This window comes from Scyliorhinus torazame, chromosome 2 (assembly GCF_047496885.1).
Source record: "Scyliorhinus torazame isolate Kashiwa2021f chromosome 2, sScyTor2.1, whole genome shotgun sequence".
NCBI lineage: Eukaryota > Metazoa > Chordata > Chondrichthyes > Carcharhiniformes > Scyliorhinidae > Scyliorhinus > Scyliorhinus torazame.
In genome coordinates, this window is record NC_092708.1 from 95,750,702 (window position 1) to 95,775,259 (window position 24,558).

General features: G+C 46.7%; 1 protein-coding gene across 4 annotated transcripts in view; it reads right to left on the reverse strand.

Annotated features, from left to right (window-relative positions):
- Positions 1-24,558, reverse strand: part of LOC140389792 (sodium-driven chloride bicarbonate exchanger-like) — a 548,473-nt gene that overhangs the window by 320,078 nt on the left and 203,837 nt on the right. For all 4 annotated transcript variants that reach the window (XM_072474332.1, XM_072474325.1, XM_072474340.1 and 1 more), the window contains exon 3: positions 9,074-9,217. In XM_072474332.1, coding sequence (XP_072330433.1) covers positions 9,074-9,217 — 144 coding nt within the window. The remainder of the gene's footprint in view (positions 1-9,073; positions 9,218-24,558) is intronic.

The window sequence follows — 24,558 nt, forward strand, 5'->3', positions numbered from 1 at the left end:
CTGGGACCATCCACGAAGGTGCCCATGTCCAAGTTAGCATCGTAAACTTCAGGGGCGGGATTCTCCGATCCCCCACCAGGCCGGAAAATCGCCAGGGGGCGGCGTGAATCCTGCCCCGCCGCCGGCTGTCGGATTCTCCGGCGCCGGTTTTTCGGCAGGGGCGGGAATCACGTCGCGGCAGTGGGGGGCCGTTGCCAGTTGCCACCCCCAGCGATTCGAGTGGCCGCTCGTGTTCGGCCAGTCCCGCCGGCGTAAATCTAACAAGGTCCTTACCGGTGGGACCTGGCTCCGCGGGCGGACTGCGGAGTCCTCGGGGAGGCGCGGGGGGGATCTGGTCCTGGGGGGGGCCCCCACGGTGGCCTGGCCCGCGATTGGGGCCCCTGATCTGCGGGCGGGCCTGTGCCGCGGGGGCACTCTTTCCCTCCGATCCGGCCGCTGTAACGGTCCGCCATGGCCGGCGTGGAGAAGAACATCCCTGCGCATGCGCTGGGATCACGCCAGAACATGCTGGCGCTCCCGCGCATGCGCCAATTTGCACCGGCTTGCGAAGGCCCTTTGGCGCCGGTTGGCGCAGCGCCAACCCCGCCAGCGCCAGCCTAGCCCCTGAAGGTGCAGAGGATTCTGCACCTTCCGGGCAGCCCGATGTTGGAGTGGTTCACACCACTCCTCGGCACCAGTACGGCCCGCCCCGCCGGATAGCGGAGAATCCCGGCCCAGGTGTCTGACTTCCCTGAATAGTTACCCAGCAAATGTTACACAGAAAAATCCGAGTGTAACTCTTGGATAATTACAGAACTGACCTTCCATCACTAACACCCACTGACCACCGATTACACCCATAAACACCATAAGACATCGGAGCAGAATAAGGCCATTCGATCCATCGAGTCTGCTCTGCCATTCAATCATGTCTTATATGCTTCTCATCCCCATTCTCCTGCCTTCTCCCCATAACTCCTGATCCCCTTATTAATCAAGAGCCTATCTATCTCTGTCTTAAAGACACTCAGTGACTCAGACTCCACAGTCTTCTGCAGCAATGAGTTCCACAGGTTCACCACCCTCTGACTGAAGAAATTTCTCCTCACCTTAGTTTTAAAGGATCGTCCCTTTAGTCTGAGATTGTGTCCTCTGCTTTCAGTTTTTCCAACAAGTGGAAACAAGTGGAAACGTTCTCTCCACGTCCACTCTATCCAGGCCACGCAGTACCCTGTAATGTTTCAATAAGATCCCGTTGACAATGTAGGACCGCGGTGCCGCCTGCCTGATCACCGTGGCTGGATCAGACCATCCTCCTTCTGGGTCCCTGATTCTGATGGTGTCACCTAATTGTCAGTGGCTTGAGTGGGAGCGCATGTTGATCATAGTATCGTTTTTATTTGGAGCGTAGTACCCGCATTTTGTCGAGAACCGATGCGTTGCCGGGGTCTCGGAATTGCATTGCCGGTAGGGCTGTCCGGATGTCACTGCCGAAGAGCATTTGCACTAGCGACAGTCCTGAGCTCAATGGGGTTGCTCGGTACAATAACAGAGCTAGGCTGATGTCGGATTGTGAATTGGTTGCCTGGCTGATGAGTCGTTTAATGATGTGGACACCTTTTTCCCCTTTCTCATTCGATTGTGAGTAGCGATTCTGTGTTGCATTGTTGTCTGTGTTGCACCGTTGTCTGACCTGGACTTTTTCCTGTGCTTGCAGTATTGATTCTGTATGTCATCTTTGTTGCCTGACCTGGACTTTGTCCTGTGCTTGTGTATTGATTCGGTATGTCATCTTTCTTGAAAGCTGGTTTGCTTGTTTGCTGTGGGGAAGATATGAATTCGCGAGATTCATTGTCATGCCATGTTGTACAGGTCGTTGTTTCATTGTTGTTGTTTTTGTTGTTTCTGTCTTTGTTGTTTCCGTTGTTGTTTTTGTCATGCTTGTTGTTTCTGTTATTGTTGTCTTCGTTGTTGGTCTTGTTGTTTTTGTCAGCTTGTTGTTGTAATTGTCGTTTTTGTTATGCTTCTTGTTGTTGTTTTTGTTGTTGTTTTTGTTGTTTTGCTTGTTGTGGTTTTTGTGGTTCTTGTTGCACTCAATGACTGTTCCGTGTGGGTAATTAGAGTCATTCTCAAAGTCATTTGTGTCAGTGTCCAATTTGGCATCTGATGTTTCATTGAGCGTTTCTTCGTGAGGATTGTGACAATGATCTGATGTTGCATTGATCTTGGTGACATCAGTAATTTGTGGTTGATGTGATTCCTCTTTGATTCCTTGGTACTCCTCTTCTAGAGTCAATCCTGGTTCACTTGAATCAGCATTGATTTCTAGGTGCTCCACTTTTGGAGTCATTTCAGGTTCACTTGAATCATCATTGTTTTCGTGGTGCTCCTCTTTTGGAGTCATTGCCAGTTCATTGAATCATCTTTGGTTTCTTGGTGCTCGTCTTCTGGAATCAAAATCTTCAAGATTTCATTTTCTGGTGGGTAGTTTAGAGTAGATGAGATTTTAATTGATGTGGTCTCACTGGACTCAAGAGTAGTTTCACTTTGATTGTTGAGTGCTTCTGTACATACGAGCTGAGATCTGTCAGTCTCGCTGTAATCGTGCACATCTTGTATGTCGATCGTGATCACATTGTCACTATTCTCACATACAGTGGGTAGACATTCAGTGTCTTCTTGTTGGTTAAATGAGCTGGGTAGATTTTCATAGTCTTCTTCTGGTGGCTCAAATAAGCTGGGTAGACTTTCATGGTCTTTTTGTTGTTCACGTGAGCTGGGTAGACTTTCATAGTCTGCTGCTGGTTGCTCAGATAAGGTTGATAGACCTTCTTGGTCTTGTTCATGCATGGACTTCGCTATGGAGTCTTGAGTTGCTTCCATTTTGGAGTCTGTCAATGAGCTCTCTGTGGAGGCTTGTATCGCTCTCTCTGTAGAGTCTTTCATCGCTCTGTGTGGAGTCATGCAGTGGTCTCGCTGTGGAGTCTTTCATCGCTCTCTGTGTGGAGTCGATCTGTGCGCTCTTAACGGAGTCGTTATGTGCTCTCTGTGTGGCGTCATTTTCTCTTTGGCTGATTGACAGGTTGTTGTCATCCAATGTTTCAATGATCTGCCATTGCATCATGGTATTGGATTCATCTACCATGAGTAGATTTGTATTGAGCTTTTCAACCATGTTGCTGATGCTATGATCATCATGTCCGAAGAACTCATCCATGTCTGAGTAGTATCCTTCAATGTACAAATCATCTCTTTTTGTTTCGCATTCGTGATTGTGCTCTTCATGTCCAATGAACAAATCATCGTCTGAGTAGTATTCTTCAATGTACAAATCATCTCTTTTTGTTTCGCATTCGTTATTGTGCTCTTCATGTTCAATGAATAAATCCTCTTCTTTGGTGTCAGATTTGGCATTGTGCTCGTCACTTTGGGTGGTGCAAACTGATTGTTTCCAGGGTGCTGCGGAGGTTATTTTCAACTGCTGGTATTAGCTCAGGCTTTGTTCTGTCTTTCGAGGTAAAAAAAAGTGTGTTTTGTAGCTTTAAAACTCTTTTTTTCAATTATCGGGCATTTCCCCTTTAAGTTAGCGTGGTCCGGGTCCTCTGACATCATGACGCTCGTGACATCATGCGTAGGGCTCGATTGTGCATGCGCAATCCGAGTTTCCTTTACTGTGTGCTCTTTTCGCAACTGCGCATGCGTGGCTTCTCGCACATGCGCAGAACACGGTTTCGCCGGTTTGCGTCTTTTAGGGTAATGCGCATGTGCGGACTGGCCAGACTGCACATGCGCTAGGTGGCTGCCGCTCAGAACTTCCGTCTTCTTCTGTTTAAACCCTGCCTCTGCCTCGTGGTCAGTATTCGCGCCACATTTAACGATTTTGTTTTCTAGATAATGATTCTATGTTTGTAGAGACTCAAAGTATTGATTTTGTTCATAAGCAAGGCGTTTTTGTATAGCGATTTCTAGAGTTAGATACTTATTTTGTGAAAGTTCTTCCCTCAAATTTTTATCAGATAGTCCAGAAATTAGTTGATCCATTATCATAGTGTCTCTGAAATCAGCACAATCACAGCCTTGTGGTATTGACTTGAGATTTGTAATAAAATCAGTGATGGGCCCTCCGTTTCTCTGGATTTTATGACAAAAGTTAAATCTTTCCAGCATCTCACCAGACTGACTTTTACAGTGTTCATCAAATTTTTGAGTATTACTTCTAATCTGGTGTTGTCTTCACCTTCTAAGTAATTAAAGCAATTATAGATTTTTCTAGCTTCGTGCCCTCCTGTTGAGAGTAGTAGTGTTATATTTGTTGCGTCAGAGGCGTGCTTAACTCATTAGCTGCGATACATATTTGGAACATCTGTTCAAACATTTTCCAGTTATAACTTAAATTACCGGTTGTTTCCAGCCGCCATGGAGCTCCAACGATTTCCATCGAATCAGTTAGTCGTCGAGGATCAATTTGCTGTGAAGTCTTCCTTGGTTGAACATCCGGTTCAAGTTTTTCTTCTCTTGCTGGTGTCTAGCTAGCTTTTCTGAAATAATTCCTGGTACCATATGTTATTCTATAAGTCTGAATAAAGATTGTAGACTTCCAGTCAACACAAATACTTTATTCAGTGGGTTTGTTCTGTCTCCAGAGCTCAACCAGACGTAATACAGTCAAGAGGCAAAACAAGAGAAGCTAAGGTAAGCTGCCTATGCTGAGCTGTCTCTGTGTGCTGCTGCTCACTAGCCCTGTGCTTCTAAAAGAGGCGGATCCTCCCTTGGGTCGGACCCTTTATACCCGCCTCTGATGCTGCCCTCAAGTGATTCTGTGGCTGTTACATCTGTGCTGTAGTCCCTGGTGTATGTGCAGATGTACAGATCACTACAATGTTAACAGCAAAAATTAAAATAAAAGGGGAAAACAGGGCACAAACAGGAGGATCCTTATACTTAGCACTGTAGTTTACAAAGCGAGTTATCCTATCAACACAGTTTTACCTTCGCTGTCCATCCCCGCCCATTATCTTATGAAATCTTTAAGGTTCGTTCACTTTTCCTGGGACCAACTCAAAAGTTAAACCACTGCTCTCTGGAATCTACTTTGACTTCTCATCAGTGTTCATGCTATTTCATCACGGTACACAATTTCAGGCGGGTCTTTCCATTAGCTTTGGCTAAGTGACACTCCAATTTCTTTCCTGACCCACAACTCTAGATTCGCAGTTCCATCAGAAGCCTTCCTGTGACTCCTGCGCAGTGCCTTAAAACACCGGAAGACACCTTTGGCTTCCAACAACCAGCTGCTGTGATTTCAAACTGTAACCATGAGGTTTACTTCTAGAACTCCAACTGCAACAAAGTTAATCATCGTTCTATTTAGAGAATTACTGTAGATTTCTTCCTTTGGCTTCCAGCTAAACAAATCTTCAAATCATCTCTCCCCTTTCCACCTTTGCCTCATGAATACCAGCTTCCAAATGTGGGATGCATCATGGACGATAGATCTAGCACTCACTCTACTTCAGATGCAGGCCTGTGTCATGAAGATGTGCTTCATAGCAAACAATGATTTTTAATCTACTGGCTGGAAACATAAATTGAACTTTAAAAAATACTTTTTAAGAATACAGACTAAAAGTGACTTGATCTCACAGTCGAGATGACCACCTAATGTGTATTGCTGTACATTCTACATTCCAACCCCATTGGAATGAAGACAGCACATCTGAAAAATCCACCAAAAACAAAGACCTCCTGGGAATGTGAAAGACCCCACATCTCATACATTATTAACAAGACAGCTATGGCAATCACCTGTGGTATTCAACTGCTGGAGATGGATCATGACTGTTAATTGCTTGGACAATGGGGCCTTGGTTTAAGATAGCTTCTCAATCCAGAGTTAAGTAAGTTACAATTGGAACATACAATTTTAATTACTGACAGCTAGAGAGGGTGATCACTTGACAATAAAACATAAAACTTACAATACACATGCAGGTCATAGAATTTACAGTGATGATGATATTCATATTATAACAAGCCAAATCCTGTGAGATTTAAGCATGTACGTTTGTAGCAAAACTGAACAAGCAGCTGATAAAGATCCCTCCCATCTCTCTCCCTCTCCACTCAACTTGCAAGCTTTGGAGGCACAGGTTCAAGGTGAGAGGGAGAATGTTTAAGGGAGATGTGCGGGGTAAGTTTTTCACAGAGTGGTGTGTGCCTGGAAGATGCTACCAGAGGATGTGGTGGAAGCAGGCACATTAGCAACATTTAAGAGGCATCTGGATGGATACATGAATAAGGAGGAAATAGAGGGTTACGGAAATTATTGGCTACTGACAATATTGTTGCAATTATGTGGAAATAGCAATGTACCTGCAAAGAAACAACAGCCACAACATTAATGGGGAGTCGGGAAGAGTGTGGAGGACGCTGAAATTGGCCGAAGATCAAAGCAAAGCAAGGGGCATGGAGACCCATCCGGCCTTATCTAGTCAACAAACTGAAACATTGGGTGGTATTTAATGCAGGTGACAGGGGCCTTGCCCATCGGCTAGAGAACGGGAAAGCCGGCCAAATTAAGTGCCTGTGTTAAATACTGCCCAATGTTTCAGATTGTTTACCAGAACTCCATGGTGATGTCAGTGATCATGGGTGGATCCAAAATACGAAGGGTGGAATTTAATTTGAAATACACTTGGAATATGTTGAAGCTGAACAAATTAATTGAGATGCAGGATGGGTAGTGAAAGCAGTTTTTAGCAAATATAAGATCAAGCACAAGTAAGAAAATAGGTGCTGATGTAGATGACCAGTGTAAAAAGGATAAATTAAACCGGAGGCATGGCGATGTTATATAAGGACAGGGAACTTAGTATACGGGTAATTGGGGACAGGACGGGAGAAGTGGGGGACGTGGTTTATTGTTTGTTGTTCTTTTAGTGGGGTTTTTGTGTGTCGGCCCGCGCGGTTGTTTTACAAGTGTCAATATGTTAAATTGTGAAAATTACAAATGCTTCAATAAAATATTTTCTAAAATAAAGGATAAATTAACATTAAGTCGAACATTTCCCTGGGATCATCAACAGAAATCCTGACCCTCAGAACTGTCAGCCAATCAGAGGCCAGCAACTGTGCATTGCAGATGTTGCCAGTGAGAGGTGTGGCTGCTGCTCGCAATTCACGCAGGGAGAGGCACAGGACTGCTGAGAGACCCAGGCCACAGGTGAGAGGGCAGGATGGGAGTTACAGAGGGGAGGTGTTGCAGAAGGGTAAGGGCATCAGCAGAAATTACAGAGTTTGGTACTTAGTGACCTCACCCCTTTGTAATGATAGGCAGACAATCATCTGTATATAATATGAGTAGTTCAACATCACTGTAAATTCTATGATCTGCATGTATATTATAACCTTTTTTGTTTTATTGTTGTAGTTCTAGCATCCGACCCGGATGCACCATGTGTTCCTTCAGAAGGTGTTTATAAGGAGTTGATAGCAGTCGCATATTAGAGCAGCTCTGTTGTATCTTAGTGTAAGTTAGTGTTAGACATTTATTTCCAACTGTATTCACCTTAGACATTTTAGTTATTCGTTAATGAAGTGTTAGTAATAAATAACTTTGTTTATAAAACAAAATCTAATGTTCTTTGTTCACACGGCAATATCGAGATTTCACATCAGCCCAATCAAGGAACATTACACCCTTCTCAAACCCAGGTCCCTCAATCAAGCACTGTGTCTTTGGATGAGGGGCTCCCCTGGGATGAGGCCATAAGTGGGCATTATGTCCACTTGTGGGCCTCAATTGGTGGCAGGATGGGAAGACCATCCATAAGCCTTACCACCCCAGACTTAATTGAGGCAGAGGGGGGAGGGTGGTGGTGTCCCAACTGCCGCCCTCCGCCTGATAAAATTCCCCATCATCTTCGAACTTGTCTCTGTGGAGGGCATTAAAGTCTGCGCAATAACACTGTTTCACAGACACTGCCCCACTTGCTGACCGTTTCCAGCTGTTCCTATTTTCAGTCCTTTAAATGTGTCAAATATAATTTGCCTTTACCAAATTCATGCATAGATCCTTGATTAACCAATGTATTTTTAAATTTTAAACAATTTTTATCGAAAATTATAGGTGGAATTTGGCAAAGTGCCAGGCTCAGACTGAAAACTGGTGTGTAACTCTCCATTTGCACAGACCAGTTTTCTCTCCAGATCTTGAGCCTCGCTAAAGAAAAAGAAAAATGAGTGGGTGGGGTTTATGCCATCATTCTGGCAGGGCCTGATAGAGCCGGCACCTGGCTCCATAGAGATCGGGCACAATCTTTAAAGAATTTCTCGATCAGAAGTGACGCTGAACGCCCCCCACTCCCACCCCAACTCAGAGAATCATCGATGCCCCCCAACCCCACCACTGCAGAAGAACCGCCAATTTTCCCTTTCCACAGTGCCTTCTTCCCCCGTAGCTACTCGTTCCCTCTTCAGAGCCTGTTGCCTCCCTGCCCACCACACATTAATGGAAATCACCGCATGGACTCCACCCCCCCCCCCCCACGCCAAATTGGGCCCCCCCCCATGAGGACCCTCCCTGGCTGACACTGTCACCCTGTGCCAGTGGGCAGTGCCAGGGCACTGCCCGGGCATGTCCCTCTCCTCCTGGGAGCTACACGTACCTTTGGATCCCCAGAGAGATCCATTGTTTCTTGTTTTGCCAAACCTGTTATAAACCTTGTCAACGTGGTTGGGGGGGGGGGGGGGGGATCATGTGGCGAGGAGGTCCATTAATAATACAAAAATTCATTAAAATACATTTAAATGAGGCTCCCGCCCTCTGTGGGCATGAACATTGTGATGTCGCCGATAAGGGGTGGGGAAAATCTGGAAGCGCGATTTTCACCCATGTCGCTGTACTATCAGACGGCGATTGCCCAGAGTTTTGCCCACAACTGCATAAGACTAACGAACAAATAGTTACCTAGTCTATCACATGAGTTGTAAACAAATTGCCACCTTGCAAGAACTGATTTTCTACCCTGTAAAAACAATTAAAATTAACCATTGCATGTTCATTGATCCTTATCGTGACAGAAAAGTGATATACCGTAAGTAGGAGACTCTCTCCCATCCTCTGTGCTCGAGTCCCTCTCTCGGTCACGCTTACGATGTTTGTGCCCACGGTGCCTGTGTCGTCGGTGGCTTCGCCTTCCTTGTGGTACATGAACACCAATATACAAAGTCCGATGACCTGCAGACAAAGAAAGGAATGTTACAATCCTCATATGTCTATTTTCAGAAGAATTCAGTTATTTCTGATAGTTGCACTCATAGCAGCAATCAGCACTGATGGTGATGAGACAGGATCGTTTTGGTTTTGTGCCCATATTCAAACCATCCAAAATAAAACTGCAATCTGCACATCTTAAACCAACTAACGTTGACAAGTCTGATTTTTTTGTTTTGAATTGTCAAACTCGGTTAAATTTAAACTTTTCTATCCTGCTGTCCCTTAGTTTTAGGCCTTTACACGACTCAAATATGTTCAGCCGTGTAGTGAGATCCGACTTCAGGGTAACTTCCTCAGCAATGTGCAAAATGTGGTGTGGGCTGTATGCTCCTAACCGCTTTCATATGCACCTTCGCCAGCAAGCCTAAACCGTGCATGTTCCTTCTGTGATGGAGAGGCCAGTGTTGGAGGTTTGGTCTTATTCTGCCAATCGATTTTAAGATTGGCAGACTGGCACTTCATATCAAATTCTTTGATCTGCTTACAATATTTTTCTTTCCAAATTTCACAGCTATAGACTAAGTATGAACAGGATGGCTCTTTGCAATTTGATACCATGCTGACTCTAAAGTCTTGAATTAAGTCTTTGGAAAGTCGCACAAACTGTCCTGACATTACTCCAAATGTTAATGGCAATCTACACAAGTGTCAGTTGGAATCATCTGTCACTACGAATAGTAAACAAAATGCATTGACAACATCATATACCAAGTCATATATGAGTTATATATTCAAACATTGAATAATGGGGCAAAATCTTGTGCCTTCTACTGTGGCAAATTTGGTGGTGGGGCTCATATAATTGAATAGAGGAATGGTGAGTGGGGACCGCGTCATCTTCCTCGATTAAGTCTGATGTGGGAAGGCCCTTGCTTGCAGGCTCCCAGGGTGGTCCCTCGTTCAAAAGCACAAGTACCTGATTGAGGGGCCCTGCATCGGAAAGAGAGTAACTGGCTAAAAGACATCCCTCCTGCCCTTGCTGCTGAGCTACCTCAATTCCCCCGCCTACGTCTGCCATCTCCCCTATACCTTCCTCCAATCACCTTAAAACTATGTGCCCTCATGACAGCCATTTCCACCCTGGGGAAAAGTCTCTGGCTATCCACTCTATCCATGCCTCTCATCACCTTGTACACCTCTATCAAGTCACCTCTCTGCCTTTTTTGCTCCAGTGAGAAAAGCCCTAGCTCCCTCAATCTTTCTTCATAAGACATGCATTCCAGTGCAGGCAGCATCCTGGTAAATCTCCTCTGTACCTGTAGTGATATGCATCAGTGTAAATACACAAGGGGTTAATGCAAATACACTAAGACTAGATAAACACTAGAGGGAGCACCAGAGACATCATGACACACAGACATTCAACCAATAGGTCAGTAAGATAGGACACGACCAATGGGCATTCAAGACACATCCAGACGTGACACTACCACAGGGAGGCATTACACCAACCCATATAAAAGGACACAGCACACATGCTCAGTCTCTTTCCAGTGGAGACACTTAGTGAGTACAGGCAGGGTTGATTGAAACACATCACACCCACCATGTGGATTGTAGCAGACTGGTTAGTTAGTCTGAGTAGCGATAGCAGGATTAACAGGAGAGTCGAATCCAAGTAGGAGAATTGTTAACAGTAATAAATGTGTTAAAGCTATCTCCAAATCTGAACCTTCCTTTGTCAGAGTGCACATCGAGGAAGCAGCTTATGCAACGTCAAGAGCGTAACAAAACAGTACCCTCTCCAAAGCATCCACAACCTTCTTATAAGGAGGCGACCAGAACTGGACACAATATTCCAAGTATGGTCTAACCAGGGTTTTATAAAGCTGCAGCAACACCTTGTGGCTCTTAAACTCAATCCCCCTGTTAATGAAAGCCAACACACCTTATGCTTCCTTAGCAACCCTGTAAACCTGGGTGGCAACTTTGAGGGATCTATGTACATGGACCCCAAGATCCCTCTGTTCCTCCACACTTCCAAGAATCCTGCCTTTAACAACCTGTATTCAGCATTCAAATTCGACTTTCCAAAATGAATCACTTCACATTCATCGAGGTTGAACTCCATCTGCCACTTCAGCCCAGCTCTGCATCCTGTCAATGTCCTGTTGTAACATGCAACAGCCCTCGACACTATCTACAACTCCACCAACCTTCATGTCATCGGCAAACTTACTAACCCCACCTTTCCACTTCCTCATCCAAGTCATTTATAAAAACCACAAAGAGCACAGGTCCCAGAACAGATCCCTGCCGTACACCACTGGTCACCGCCCTCCAGGCGGAATACTTTCCATCCACTACCTCTCACTGTCTTCTTTCGGCTAGCCAATTCTGTATCCGGGCAGCCAAATTTCCCTGTATCCCACACCCCTAACTATCTGAATGAGCCTACCATGGGGAACCTTATCAAATGCCTTACTGAAATCCATATACACCACATCCAGTGCCCGACCTTCATCAATGTGTCTTGTCACATCCTCAAAGAATTCAATGAGGCTTGTGAGGCATGACCTACCCCTCACAAAGCCATGCTGACTGTCTTTAATCAAACTATGTTTTTCTAAATAATCATAAATCCTATCTCTCAGAATCCGTTCCAATATTTTGCTCACCACAGACGCAAGACTAACTGGTCTGTAATTCCCAGAGATTTCCCTATTCCCTTTCTTGAACAGGGGAACAACATTCGCCTCCCTCCAATCATCCGGTACTACTCCAGTGGAGAGTGAGGATACAAAGATCATCGCCAATGACGCAGAAATCTCCTCCCTCGCTTTCTGTAGTAACCTTGGGTATATCCCGTCAGGCCCAGGGGACTTATCTATCCTGATGCTTTTCAAAATTTCCAGCACATCCTCTTTCTTAATATCAACTTGTTCGAGTCTGTTAACCTGGTTCACGCTATTCTCATGAGCAACAAGGTCCCTCTCTCTATTGAATACTGAAGCAAAATATTGATTTAGGGCCCCCCATCTCCTCAGACTCTAGGCACAGGTTCCCTCCACTATCCCTGATCGGCCCTACTCTCACTCTGATCATCCTCTTATTTCTCACATAAGTGTAGAACGCCTTGGGGTTTCCCCTAATCCTTCCCGCCAGAGCTTTTTCATGCCCCCCTTCTAGCTCTCCTAAGTCCATTTTTGAGTTCCTTACTGGCTATCTTGTAACCCTATAGAGCCGTGCCAGATCTTTGCTTCTTCAAACTTATGTAAGCTTCCTTCTTTCTCTTGACTAGAAGCTTCACTTCTCTTGTCATCCAAGGCTCCTTCACCTTCCCATTCCTTCCTCCTCTCAGTGGGACAAAAGTATCCAGCACTCGCAGTAAGTGCTCCTTAAACAACCCCCACATTACTGTTGTGCATTTCCCCAAGAACAACTGTTCCCACTTTATGCTCCTCAGCTCCTGTCTAATAGCAGTATAATTACCCCTCCCCCAATTAAATACCTTCCCATACTGTCTGTTCTAATGCCTCTCCATGACTATGGTAAAGGTCAAGGAATTGTGGTCACTGTCATCGAAATTCTCTCCCGCAGAGACATGTGGCACCTGGCCTGGTTCATTGCCAAGCACCAAATCCAATATGGCCTCCTCTCTAGTTGGCCTATCTACGTATTGAGTCAGGAATCCTTCCTGTACACACCTGACAAAATCTGTTCCATCCAAACCATTTTGCATGAAGGAGGTTCCATTCAATATTAGGAAAGTTGAAGTCACTCATGACAACAACTCTGTTACTTCTGCACCTTTCCAAGATCTGCCACCCAATCTGTTCCTCCATAGCTCAGCTGCTATTGGGGGGTTCTGTAGAAAACTCCCAATAAAGAAACTGCTCCTTTTTTGTTTCGGACTTCCACCCATACTGACTCAGTAGCCAAACCCTCCTCGACTACCTCCTTTTCTGCAGCTGTGATGCTCTCCCTAATTAACAGTGCCACTCCGCCTCCTCTTTTACCTCCCTCCCTATTCTTCTTAAAACAGCTAAACCCCGGAACATCTAACAACCATTCATACCCCTGTGAAATCCATGTCTCCGTCATGGCCACAACATCGTAGTTCCAAGTACTGATCCATGCTCTTAGTTCATTAATTGTTGTAATCTCAATTTTAACGGAGGGTGCATCTTTTCATACATGTCAATCACATACTATATGTGCACTATACATGTGTATTACATTTGTGATAGAATTATTATAATTATATAATCGATAAAGATGGTGCATGCCCTAACCACATAATTATGTCCAAATCTATTTACTTACTGCTCTCAATTTCATTTTTCACCAAGTGTGAAATGATGTATTTTGGAAAGAAAAATGATGAGAGGCAGTACAAACTAAATGGCATTATTTTAAAGGAGTGCAAGAACAGAGAGAATTGGGCTTCATATAAATAAATTTTGAAGATGACAAGACAAGTTGATAAAGCGGTTAGAAAATCAGATTGAATCCTTAGCTTTATAAATGGAGACACAGAGAATAAAAGCAAGGAAGTAAGGCTAAACCTTTGTAAATCATCGATTAGACAGCAGCTGAAGTACTGACCTAGATTTTGCAGCCAGCAGTCAAATAAGTGTGCTTACTAGTGACCTATAAAGAAGAAGCCCACAAAAATATAGTGATCTCTGTGGTGTGGTTTTCCTCTCTCCTGATGCCAATTTAAATCATTGCCACTTCAAGAGGAATAGAGCAGCAGTCATGGTTGCAAGCCAGTAAGGAGCCACTTGTCATGATATTCAGATAAACATCATGGTGCAAACACACATACACAGTGATGGACAGATCAACGGACCAATCAACACACATGCAACATCACAGCGAATCACAAGCAAGGGCACACGCACTATAAAACGGGGAACACCACAGTTCCCGCTCATTCCAGCAGGAGACAGCTCAGGGCACAGAGCTCACAGCAAGCCACTCAGACATTCACCATGTGCTGAGTGCCTCTCCAAGATAGTGTTCGGGCTGGGTCCACAGGTTAAAGAGTAATGAACGAACCACAGTAACAAGTTTACAGATGTTGTTATTGATAGTAATAAAACAGAGTTGTACCATCTGCAACCGTGTTGGTTTGTCTGTGTAGCAGAGCACCCAACGCGACACCACTCACATTTAAATATTCACACGCAAATCGGGAACATTAGAACACTTAATGTCCTTCATTTCTGATTTGCCTTTTTAGAAAACAAAAAAGTGACCATGATTCGATTAAGACAAATGTAAAATAAAGATAAAATACTTTCAAAGGGGAAAAAAAAAGTTTTTTTTTAAAAAAGAATGTTATCAGTATGGAGAAATTTGACAAATATAAAAATAAGATTTTCAGGGCCACAGAGGTGCTTATAAGTAATTATGCCGTTAAAATACTGTTAGACCTCATTGTAGAATGGTACCAGGGATGAGGGGCTTCAGTTATTTGGAGACACTGCTGTCCTTAGAACAGAGAAGATTAAGGGGAAATTTAATAGAAGTATTCAATTTAAGAGGGATTTTGACAGATGGAAACTGGTTCTACTGGCAGGAGAGTTGGTAACCAGAGCATAGAGATTTAAAATAATTGGCAAGAATGTCACGGTAAAGAGGAGGACTATATTTTTTACCCAGTACATTATGATCTGACATGTACTGCCTGAAAGGATGGTGAAATCATAGACAGTAGTAATTTTCAAAAGAGAAGGAAAAAGTTTTTTTGGGGGGGAGCATGGGTTAAGAGCGAGGGAGTGGAACTAATTGGATAGCCTTTTCTTTCTTTTTTAAAAATATATTTATTAAGAATTTTAACAGATTGTCACCCTTCCAAACAATCCCCCTCCCCCCCCCGGAACAAAAAGAAAGAAAGCACACATAGCAAGACATGAACATGGTAAATCGATATGATACAGAGCTTCGTACATTGGATTCCTCCCGTACATGTCAGTTTTCCAGATCCTTCATGTATTTTCTTGCTCAAATACCCCCCAAATGAACCCCCCTTCCCCCTCCCTCCCTCGTCCCCCCCCCCCCATGCAAGATATCCCCCCCTTCCACCCCCCCGGCTCCCCCCCTGGGTTGCTGCTGCTGCTGACCGACCTTTATCTAACGCTCCGCGAGATAGTCTAGGAACGGTTGCCACCGCCTGTAGAACCCCTGCGCAGACCCTCTCATGGCAAACTTTATCCTCTCCAACTTGATAAACCCTGCCATATCATTTATCCAGGCCTCCACGCTGGGGGGCTTCGCCTCCTTCCACATCAGCAAGATCCTTCGCCGGGCTACTAGGAACGCAAAGGCCAGAATGCCAAATAGTGCTAGTCCCCAGCTTGGCTTGACCCGGACTTTCACCACCTGAGATACTGCTCCCGCAACTCCCCTCCAGAACCCCTCCAGTGCCGGGCATGACCAAAACATATGGACATGGTTCGCCGGACTTCCTGAGCACCTCCCACATCTGTCCTCCACCCCAAAGAACCTACTCAGCCTCGCCCCCGTCATATGCGCTCTATGAACCACCTTGAATTGTATCAGGCTAAGCCTGGCACATGAGGAAGAGGAATTAATCCTACTTAGGGCATCAGCCCACAGCCCCTCCTCAATCTTCTCCCCCAGCTCCTCTTCCCATTTACCTTTCAGATCCTCTACCAAAGCCTCCCCCTCTTCTTTCATCTCCTGGTATATCGCCGACACCTTGCCCTCCCCGACATCACCCTGTCTTGAATCTCCTGTGCCGGGAGCAACGGGAATTCCCTCACCTGTCGCCTCACAAACGCCCTCTTCTTGCATGCATCTGAAAGCATTTCCTGGGGGTAGCCCAAACTTCTCCTCCAGTGCCCCTAGGCTCGCAAACGTCCCATCAATGAACAGGTCCCCCATTCTTCTAATTCCTGCTCGATGCCAGCTCTGAAACCCCCCGTCTATCCTCCCTGGGACAAACCGATGGTTATCCCTGATCGGGGACTACACCGAGGCTCCCATTGCACCCCTGTACCATCTCCACTGGCCCCAGATCTTTAGTGTTGCCGCCACCACCGGACTCGTGGTGAACCTTGTCGGTGAGAGCGGTAGCGGTGCCGTCACTAGCGCCCCCAGGCTCGTTTCTTTGCAGGACGCCATCTCCAACCTCTTCCATGCCACCCCTTCTCCCTCCATCACCCACTTACGGATCATCGCCACATTGGCTGCCCGGTAGGAGCCACCCAGATTTGTCAACGCCAACCCTCCTCTGTCCCTACTGCGCTCCAGAAACCCCCTCCTTACTCTCGGGGTCTTATTCGCTCACACAAAACCCATAATACTCCTGCCTACCCTCTTAAAAAAGGCCTTGGTGATTACAATTGGAAGGCAATGGAACACAAAAAGAAACCTCGGGATGACCACCATTTTGACCGACTGCACTCTACCCGCTAGCGAGAGCGGCAACATGTCCCATTGTTTGAAGTCCTCCTCCATCTGCTCCACCAGCCTCGTCAGATCAAGTTTATGTAGAGCCTCCCAACTCCTAGCTATTTGGATCCCCAAGTACCGAAAGCTCCTTTCCGCCCTCCTCAACGGTAGATCGTCTATCCCCCTTTCCTGGTCTCCTGACTGTACTACAAAGAGCTCACTCTTCCCTACATTAAGCTTATAGCCCGAAAAATCCCCAAACTCCCTTAGAGTCTGCATGACCTCCACCATCCCCTCCACTGGATCCGCCACATACAGCAACAGGTCGTCTGCGTAAAGCGACACTCGATGCTCCTCTCCCCCTCGGACCACCCCCCTCCATTTCCTAGACTCCCTTAGTGACATGGCCAATGGTTAAATTGGTAATGCAAACAACAGGGGGAACAGGGGGCACCCCTGCCTCGTCCCACGATACAGCCGAAAATACTCCGACCTCCGCTGATTCGTAACCACACTCGCCACCGGGGCTCTGTATAGGAGCTTAACCCAACTAATAAACCCTCCCCCAAACCCAAACCTCCGCAGCGCTTCCCAGAGGTACTCCCACTCTACTCGGTCAAAGGCCTTCTCCGCGTCCATAGCCGCCACTATCTCCGCCTCTCCCTCCACCGATGGCATCATTATCACGTTTAGGAGCCGCCGCACATTGGTGTTTAGCTGCCTGCCCTTTACAAATCCCGTCTGGTCCTCGTGAATCACCCCCGGGACACAGTCCTCGATCCTCGTAGCCAGCACTTTTGCCAGCAACTTAGCATCCACGTTGAGGAGCGAGATCGGCCTGTACGACCCACATTGCAGTGGATCCTTGTCCCGCTTCAGGATCAAAGAGATCGTCGCCTCAGACATTGTCGGGGGCAGGGTCCCTCCCTCCCTTGCCTCACCAAAAGTCCTCACTAGCAACGGGGCTAACAGGTCTACGTACTTCCTATAGAACTCAACCGGGAACCCATCCGGTCCCGTGGCCTTCCCTGCCTGCATACTCCCCAGCCCTTTGATCAGCTCCTCCAACCCAATTGGCGCCCCCAAACCAGCCACCTCCTGCTCCTCCACCCACGGGAACCTCAGCTGGTCCAAGAATCGTTGCATCCCCTCTTCCCCCGCTGGGGGCTGGGATCTGTACAGCTCTTCATAGAAGGCCTTGAATGCCTCATTTACTTTCATTGCACTCCCCACCGTAGATCCCCTTCCATCCTTGACTCCACCTATCTCCCTCTCTGCCATCCTCTTACGGAGCTGGTGTGCCAGCATCCGGCTCGCCTTCTCCCCATACTCATACGTCGCCCCATGCGCTTTCCTCCACTGTGCCTCTGCCTTCCCTGTGGTCAACAGGTCGAACTCCATCTGGAGATTTCACCTTTCCCTAAGTAGTCCCTCTTCAGGGGCCTCTGCGTATCTCCTGTCCACTCTTAAAATCTCCCTCACTAACCTCTCCCTTTCCCTGCCCTCTATCTTCTCCCTATGAGCCCTGATGGTGATTAGCTCTCCCCTGACCACCGCCTTCAGCGCCTCCCATACCACCCCCACCTGCACCTCCCCGTTGTCGTTGGCCTCCAAGTACCTTTCAATACACCCCCCCACCCTCCCACACACCGCCTCATCTGCCAGCAGTCCCACATCCAACCGCCACAACGGGCGTTGGGCCCGCTCCTCTCCCAACTTCAGTTCCACCCAGTGCGGGGCGTGATCTGAAATGGCTATGGCCTAATACTCCGTTCCCTCCACTTTCGGGATCAGCGCCCTGCCCAGAACAAAAAAATCTATCCGGGAGTAGGCTTTGTGCACGTGGAGAAAAAAGAAAATTCCCTGGCCTGCGGCCTGGCAAACCTCCACGGATCCACTCCCCCCATCTGGTCCATAAACCCCCTAAGCACCTTGGCCGCAGCCGGCCTCTTTCCGGTCCTAGATCTGGAGCGATCCAGTGCTGGGTCCAACACTGTGTTAAAATCCCCACCCATTATCAAGCTTCCTACCTCCAGGTCCAGAATGCGCCCCAACATACGCTTCATGAATCTGGCATCATCCCAGTTCGGGGCGTATACATTTACCAATACCACCCACGTCCCCTGCAACTTACCGCTCACCATCACATGTCGACCTCCATTTTCCACTACTATATTCTTGGCCTCAAACGACGCCCGCTTCCCCACCAATATTGCCACCCCTCTGTTCTTCGCATCCAGCCAAGAATGGAATACCTGTCCTCCCATCCCTTTCTTAACATGACCTGGTCTGCCAACTTCAAATGTGTCTCCTGGAGCATGACCACGCCTGCCTTCAGTCCCTTTAAGTGCGCGAACACTCGGGCCCTTTTTACCGGCTCATTCAGGCCCCTCGCCTTCCACGTTATCAGCCGGATTGGGGGGGCCTCCCCATACCATCCCGCCCCCCCCCCCCCCCTGCCGACTAGCCATCACCTTTTCTAGGCCAGTCCCGTGCCCACGCCGCCCTCACCCTCCAGTCCCCTGGACGGGGGACCCCCGCCCCGGCCACCTTTTCTGTGTCCAACTCCTCCTCGGCCAGTGCAGCAGCAACCCTATTTCCGCCCCCCCCCCCCCCTAGACCCATGTCTAGCTCTTTTGCTCCCCCATAACACTCCCGTAAGTCAGCTGACCTCCTGCTGACCCCGGCTTCCCCCGCCGTCCCATTGCCCCCCCCCCGGGGGCGAATCTCCCCTCCCCAACAATCATTGTGCGCTCTTCCATTCCCCCCCCTCCCTCCTTCCCTAGCGCGGGAAAAAGCCCGCGCTTTCCTAAGCCCGCCCCGCCCCCTCTGGCGCAGCTCCTGTCGTGGCCTTATCTCATTTCCCCATCCCCGAGCCTCCCCTCCCTCCAGCACCGGCGCCCACCGTCTCGCTCAGTCTTCTCACCCGGTCCCTTTCCTCATCCCCATCCATCACCCAACCCGTGGAACATTTCCTGCGCGTGATTAACACCCTGTGTACAACAAACATCGAACATCCCCCCCACCCTCACAAACCCCCAGTTTGAGTCCAACTTTTCAGTTTGGATAAAGGTCCAAGCCTCCTCAGACGTTTCAAAATAGTGATGTTGATCCTTGAATGTGACCCACAATCGCGCTGGCTGCAGCATTCCGAATCTCACTCCCTTCTGATGCAGCACCGCCTTGGCCCGCTGAAACCCGCTCTCTTCTTTGCCACCTCCGTGCTCCAGTCCGGGTAGATTCGGATCTCCGCATTCCCCCAGCTGCTGCTCCGCTCTTTCTTGGCCCATTTCAAGACCCTCTCTCTGTCCGTGAAGCGGTGAAACCTCACCACAATCGCCCTTGGCGGCTCGTTAGCCTTGGGCCTCCTCGCCAGCACCCGATGTGCCCCATCCAGCTCCAGAGGCCTAGGAGGGGCCTCCGCACATCAGCGACTCGAGCATCGTGCTCGCATATGCCCCGGCATCGGCCCCCTCCACTCCTTCAGGAAGACCCAGGATCCGAAGATTCTTTCTCCTCGACCTGTTCTCCAGGTCTTCGAATCTTTCCGCCCACCTTTTGTGCAGCGCCTCGTGCCTCTCCAACTTCACCGCCAGGCCCAAGATCTCATCCTCGTTCTCATTGACTTTTTTCTGCACCTCCTGGATCTTTACCTCGTGGGCCTTCTGGGTCATCCCTAATCCTTCAATCGCCGACAGCATAGGCGCCAGCATCTCTTTCCGCAGCTCCTTAAAACAGCGCTTAATAAACTCTTGCAATCTCCGGTCCGCCTTCCACTTTATCTCCGGCCACCGCCATCTTGTTTTCTTTCCCTCACTTCTCTTGCTGCTCCAACGCCACTTTTTTAGCCATTTCACTTCTTGTCCGTACCATATACAGTGAAGGGGGACCTTGCTCTCCCCTTCCCACACGGGACATCTTCGAAAAATTCCCGTTGGGGCTCCTCTGGAGAGCCCGAAAGTCCGTAATCGCGGGAGCTGCCAAATCGTGCGGCTTAGCTCCGCATCGCCGCAACCGGAAGTCCTTGGATAGCTTTTTCAAGGAGCTGGCATAGGTACAATGAAGGAATGTCTTCCTTCTTTGCATTATGATGCTATGACTAAATATGTTACACAACAATCTAAATTTAAATAAGCATGTCTTTTCAATACAAATTATTATGAAGCCTGATGCAGAAAATAAGCTTGTAAAATCACAAACGTTTCAATCAACATCATTCAGAAAATCACTATAATAACAAGGACAATTATCTCAAAACTGACTCTGGGCTGATGACTGCTGAGAAGAAAAAAGGGTTTAGGGAATTGTGCTGGATTAAAAGATAACAAGATTTTGCATGGCCTCAGGCATGCGTCAGCATGCTGCGAACAATAATCATCGAACACGACAGCAAGGAAAAAAAGGGATAAAGCTCATAACTACATTTTTCTGATTCAATAAAATGCTTGCAATAAGACTTCACAACTCAATGAAAAGTTACAAGAAGGCACAATTGGAACATGAAATTTTTAAGAATGCAACATCATAAACAGGAACAAAAATATACTGCTCTCTTCTAATAATGTTTGGCACTTATCCAGTGCCAATGAAATATTTAATGAAAATAAATATTCAAAAGTTAGTTAATACAATTGTGAAATATACTTGCACACTAACTAGTAGCCACAGCAATGGAGAAACTGAGCAGTTGTTTTAGTGAAGTTCATCTGGCTGGTTTATGGAAGCTAGAGGGCTGGTTTGCACGTGCGTTGAAGCTCCAATTCCACTGCCATTCTGGGAATTTTAGTTTGATTGAGAGATGCACATCAGCATGTGCTGGACTACTGATCAAGGAAAGTCAGCTTGCCAAGAAAGGATTATAAAGCAAAAACACAGACCGGTATGCTTAGGCACCAAAATTCTGTTTTGTTCTTCAGGTTCCCACGTACGGGAATGCCATTGCTGAGTTGGGCAAGGAATTTTACTTTTGGAGCCACATATCATTGCAGGTTTTTGTTCCTGCTCTTCTGAACGTACATTATAGTTGCCAACTCAGACCCAAGCTCCTCTGCCTCTCTGCCCATTCCCTGCACCTCACCGTTCTGTGCTTCTATCATCGTCGTCTCCATCTTCACCTCTCTTATTGCACCACCCTACCCAACTAACTGCCTAAGGCCACCTTCTTCTCCAGGTCACCCAATCTTAATTGAATTTTTCTTCCCCTACTTTCTGGCTAATCTGACTGAAATAGCCACAACCTTTGCATCTTTCACTATTCTCTCAGAGTTACTTTAACCGCCTCACTTCTCTTTTCTAGTATCTGACCCTTAACTTTGTTTAATCATTTACATCAGTTCACTTACACCAGAGCCTTAGTGGAGCCACTGACATTGTCTTGCTTCTTTTTTGGCTTTCTTTAAGTCTTCCTCAGTCCACATCTCAATCTTATCCACTTCTCCAATCTTTCTTCTTATTCTTCTGTTTTTACCCTCAATTTCTTCTTCAATTGTTGTCAGGACAAGGTCATCAGGCCTTGGTTTTCAATGCCCATGCTTGGCTATCTTTCCCTAACTATCCCATTTCTTTCTTTCTGACAATCCACTGATTCTAAGCATCCTCCACAATACCCACATTCTCTCATCCTCATTCTTCAGAGTCAAACCTCTCACATCCATAGAGTGCAACACTGCACACTAGTGACTGGAATAGATTTGTTTGTCAGCTTCATGCTGATTGCATGACTTTCAGAAGCTACGTGAGTTACTGATCAAGCATCTTGCTGTGGCTAATCAAACCAGGATTTTTTTCTTGGAAGCAACTTTCTTTATTATCCCGCCAAGGTGCTTGAAATTATCTACTGCGGCTATTTAATCGTGACTTTTCCATTTTTCCATCTTGACAGCATATTACTTGTGCTGATTTCACCTTTTTTTTTTCAAGAAAACAGACCATTCTTTGGAACTCCTTTCCAAGTTCTCTCCATCTTGCTATTGACCTCCCTGCTTTCAAAAACCAGCTCAAAGTTTTCTGCCTTTGGGCACCCCGACTTTGGCTGACCCAGTCCCACCCTGTTTTTCCTTCTGACTCAATGTCCATCTTTTCCTCCTTAATGTGAAATATTTTCTGAAGCATGAACAAAACTACAGATTTGAAACAAATTATCATTGGAGATGAGGAGCTGCCATTGTGGGTATATTGTAGGTTTTGTTTGCTGGAATCTGTATGGTGCAAATATGCAATTATGAGGACAAAGCTTTGCTGAATAAGATTAGTAAGGAACAACAGCAAAAAGTAAATAATCTGAAAGGAGAACACAGAAAAACTTAAACACTTAGCCAATGAAAAAGGCTGATCACACCACGGTGTACAAAACTAACGATAGAGACAACGAAAACCCATGACAATCTCTTCCTAGCATTGGTGTGGAATGCCATTGTCAATAGATTTGGTCACAGAGACAAATGGAACAGATTGTTTTGTTTAAAAAATTCAAGTTTTACCATTCAGAGATCAGCTGCACTTTGGGAGATGCAAGGTGCCCTATGGGACTTGTACAAATTGGCATGAATGTGTTTGAAAAGTTCATAAACTCATTGGTACTTTCAAAATCAACTGTCAAGCAGCCAAGTGTTTAAAACTCCTGCCCTTTAAATCTTTGCAAAAGCTGCCTTAAGTATGAAAAAACATTACTTGCTATGTTACTCTGTACTCTGGCATAAGCCTAAAAGCTATTATTATTGGATTGATGCTGCATGACTGATTTCACAACCATCCATTATCATAGTGGATTGAAAGCTCAAAATGGTTATAGATTCTTTGAAGTGGAACAATTAATTCAAATACTTGTTTTTATAAGGGCTTAAAGGAAGTGAAATGTCATGAATGGATTTTCTTTATCAATGAAAGCTTTTTGAACTAGTGCATTTTTCAATAGACACTGAAGAACTTTATTTTATCTCATCATGGGTCCTGATGTCTGCCCATGGTGGATACCGGGTGAGTTGACATGGTTGGTGGAGGCCAAAGGGTAGTGAGTGGGGGACCTGGGATGGCATCAATTGGCATAGGGGCTCTGAAGTACCATGAGTGAGTTGAGTGGCATCAGCTGGCATGAAGGGTATGAATGGTCATGGAGTGGGTGGAGGGGGCATTAATAATAATCTTTATTAGTGTCACAAGTAGGCTTACATGAAGTTTACTGCGAAAATCCTCTAGTCGCCATACTCCGGCGCTAGTTCGGGTACACTGAAGAGAATTCAGAGTGTCCAATTCACCTAACAGCAAATCATTCGGGACTTGTGGGAGGAAACCGGAGCACCTGGAGGAAACACACGCAGATACAGGGAGAACGTGCAGACTCCGCACAGACAGTGACCCAAGCCGGGAAGAACCTGGGACTCTGGCGCTGTGAAGCAACAGTGCTAACCACTGTACTAGCGTGCCGCCCATCAGTAGGCAATGGGGTGAATGAGGGTTATGGGGGGGGGGGGGGGTAGGGGTCATGAGGTTCATGAGGTGTCATGAATGGGGTATGGGGAATGCACGGGGTCTGAGGGAGAGTGAATGGTGAGGACTGGAGGCCTGTTTCTCTTTATTGTATTGCTTTTTAAAATTCTTGGGCAAAGATTCGGTGCACCAAGGCAAGTCAGCCGCCCAATTAATCTCCGCACAGGCTGGCTCCACAGTTTCCAGGGTCACCTGCCATAATTCACAGAAATTCTCACCCACCACCTCCCCCCCCCCCCCCAACCCCCCGCACAACTTGTATGAAAATATGAAGCTACAAGGCACTTACTCCCGGGTTGGGTTTGCATGCAGATCTGGGAAATGACTTGGTGCTCCTAACTCAGGAGCAAAAATTCAGGCGTCTCTCTATGTCGGATAGGTTTTGCCGCTGCCACCTGTCAACCAGGACTTCTGATACATCTTCCATTTTTTCAACCAAGGATTCCTCTCCA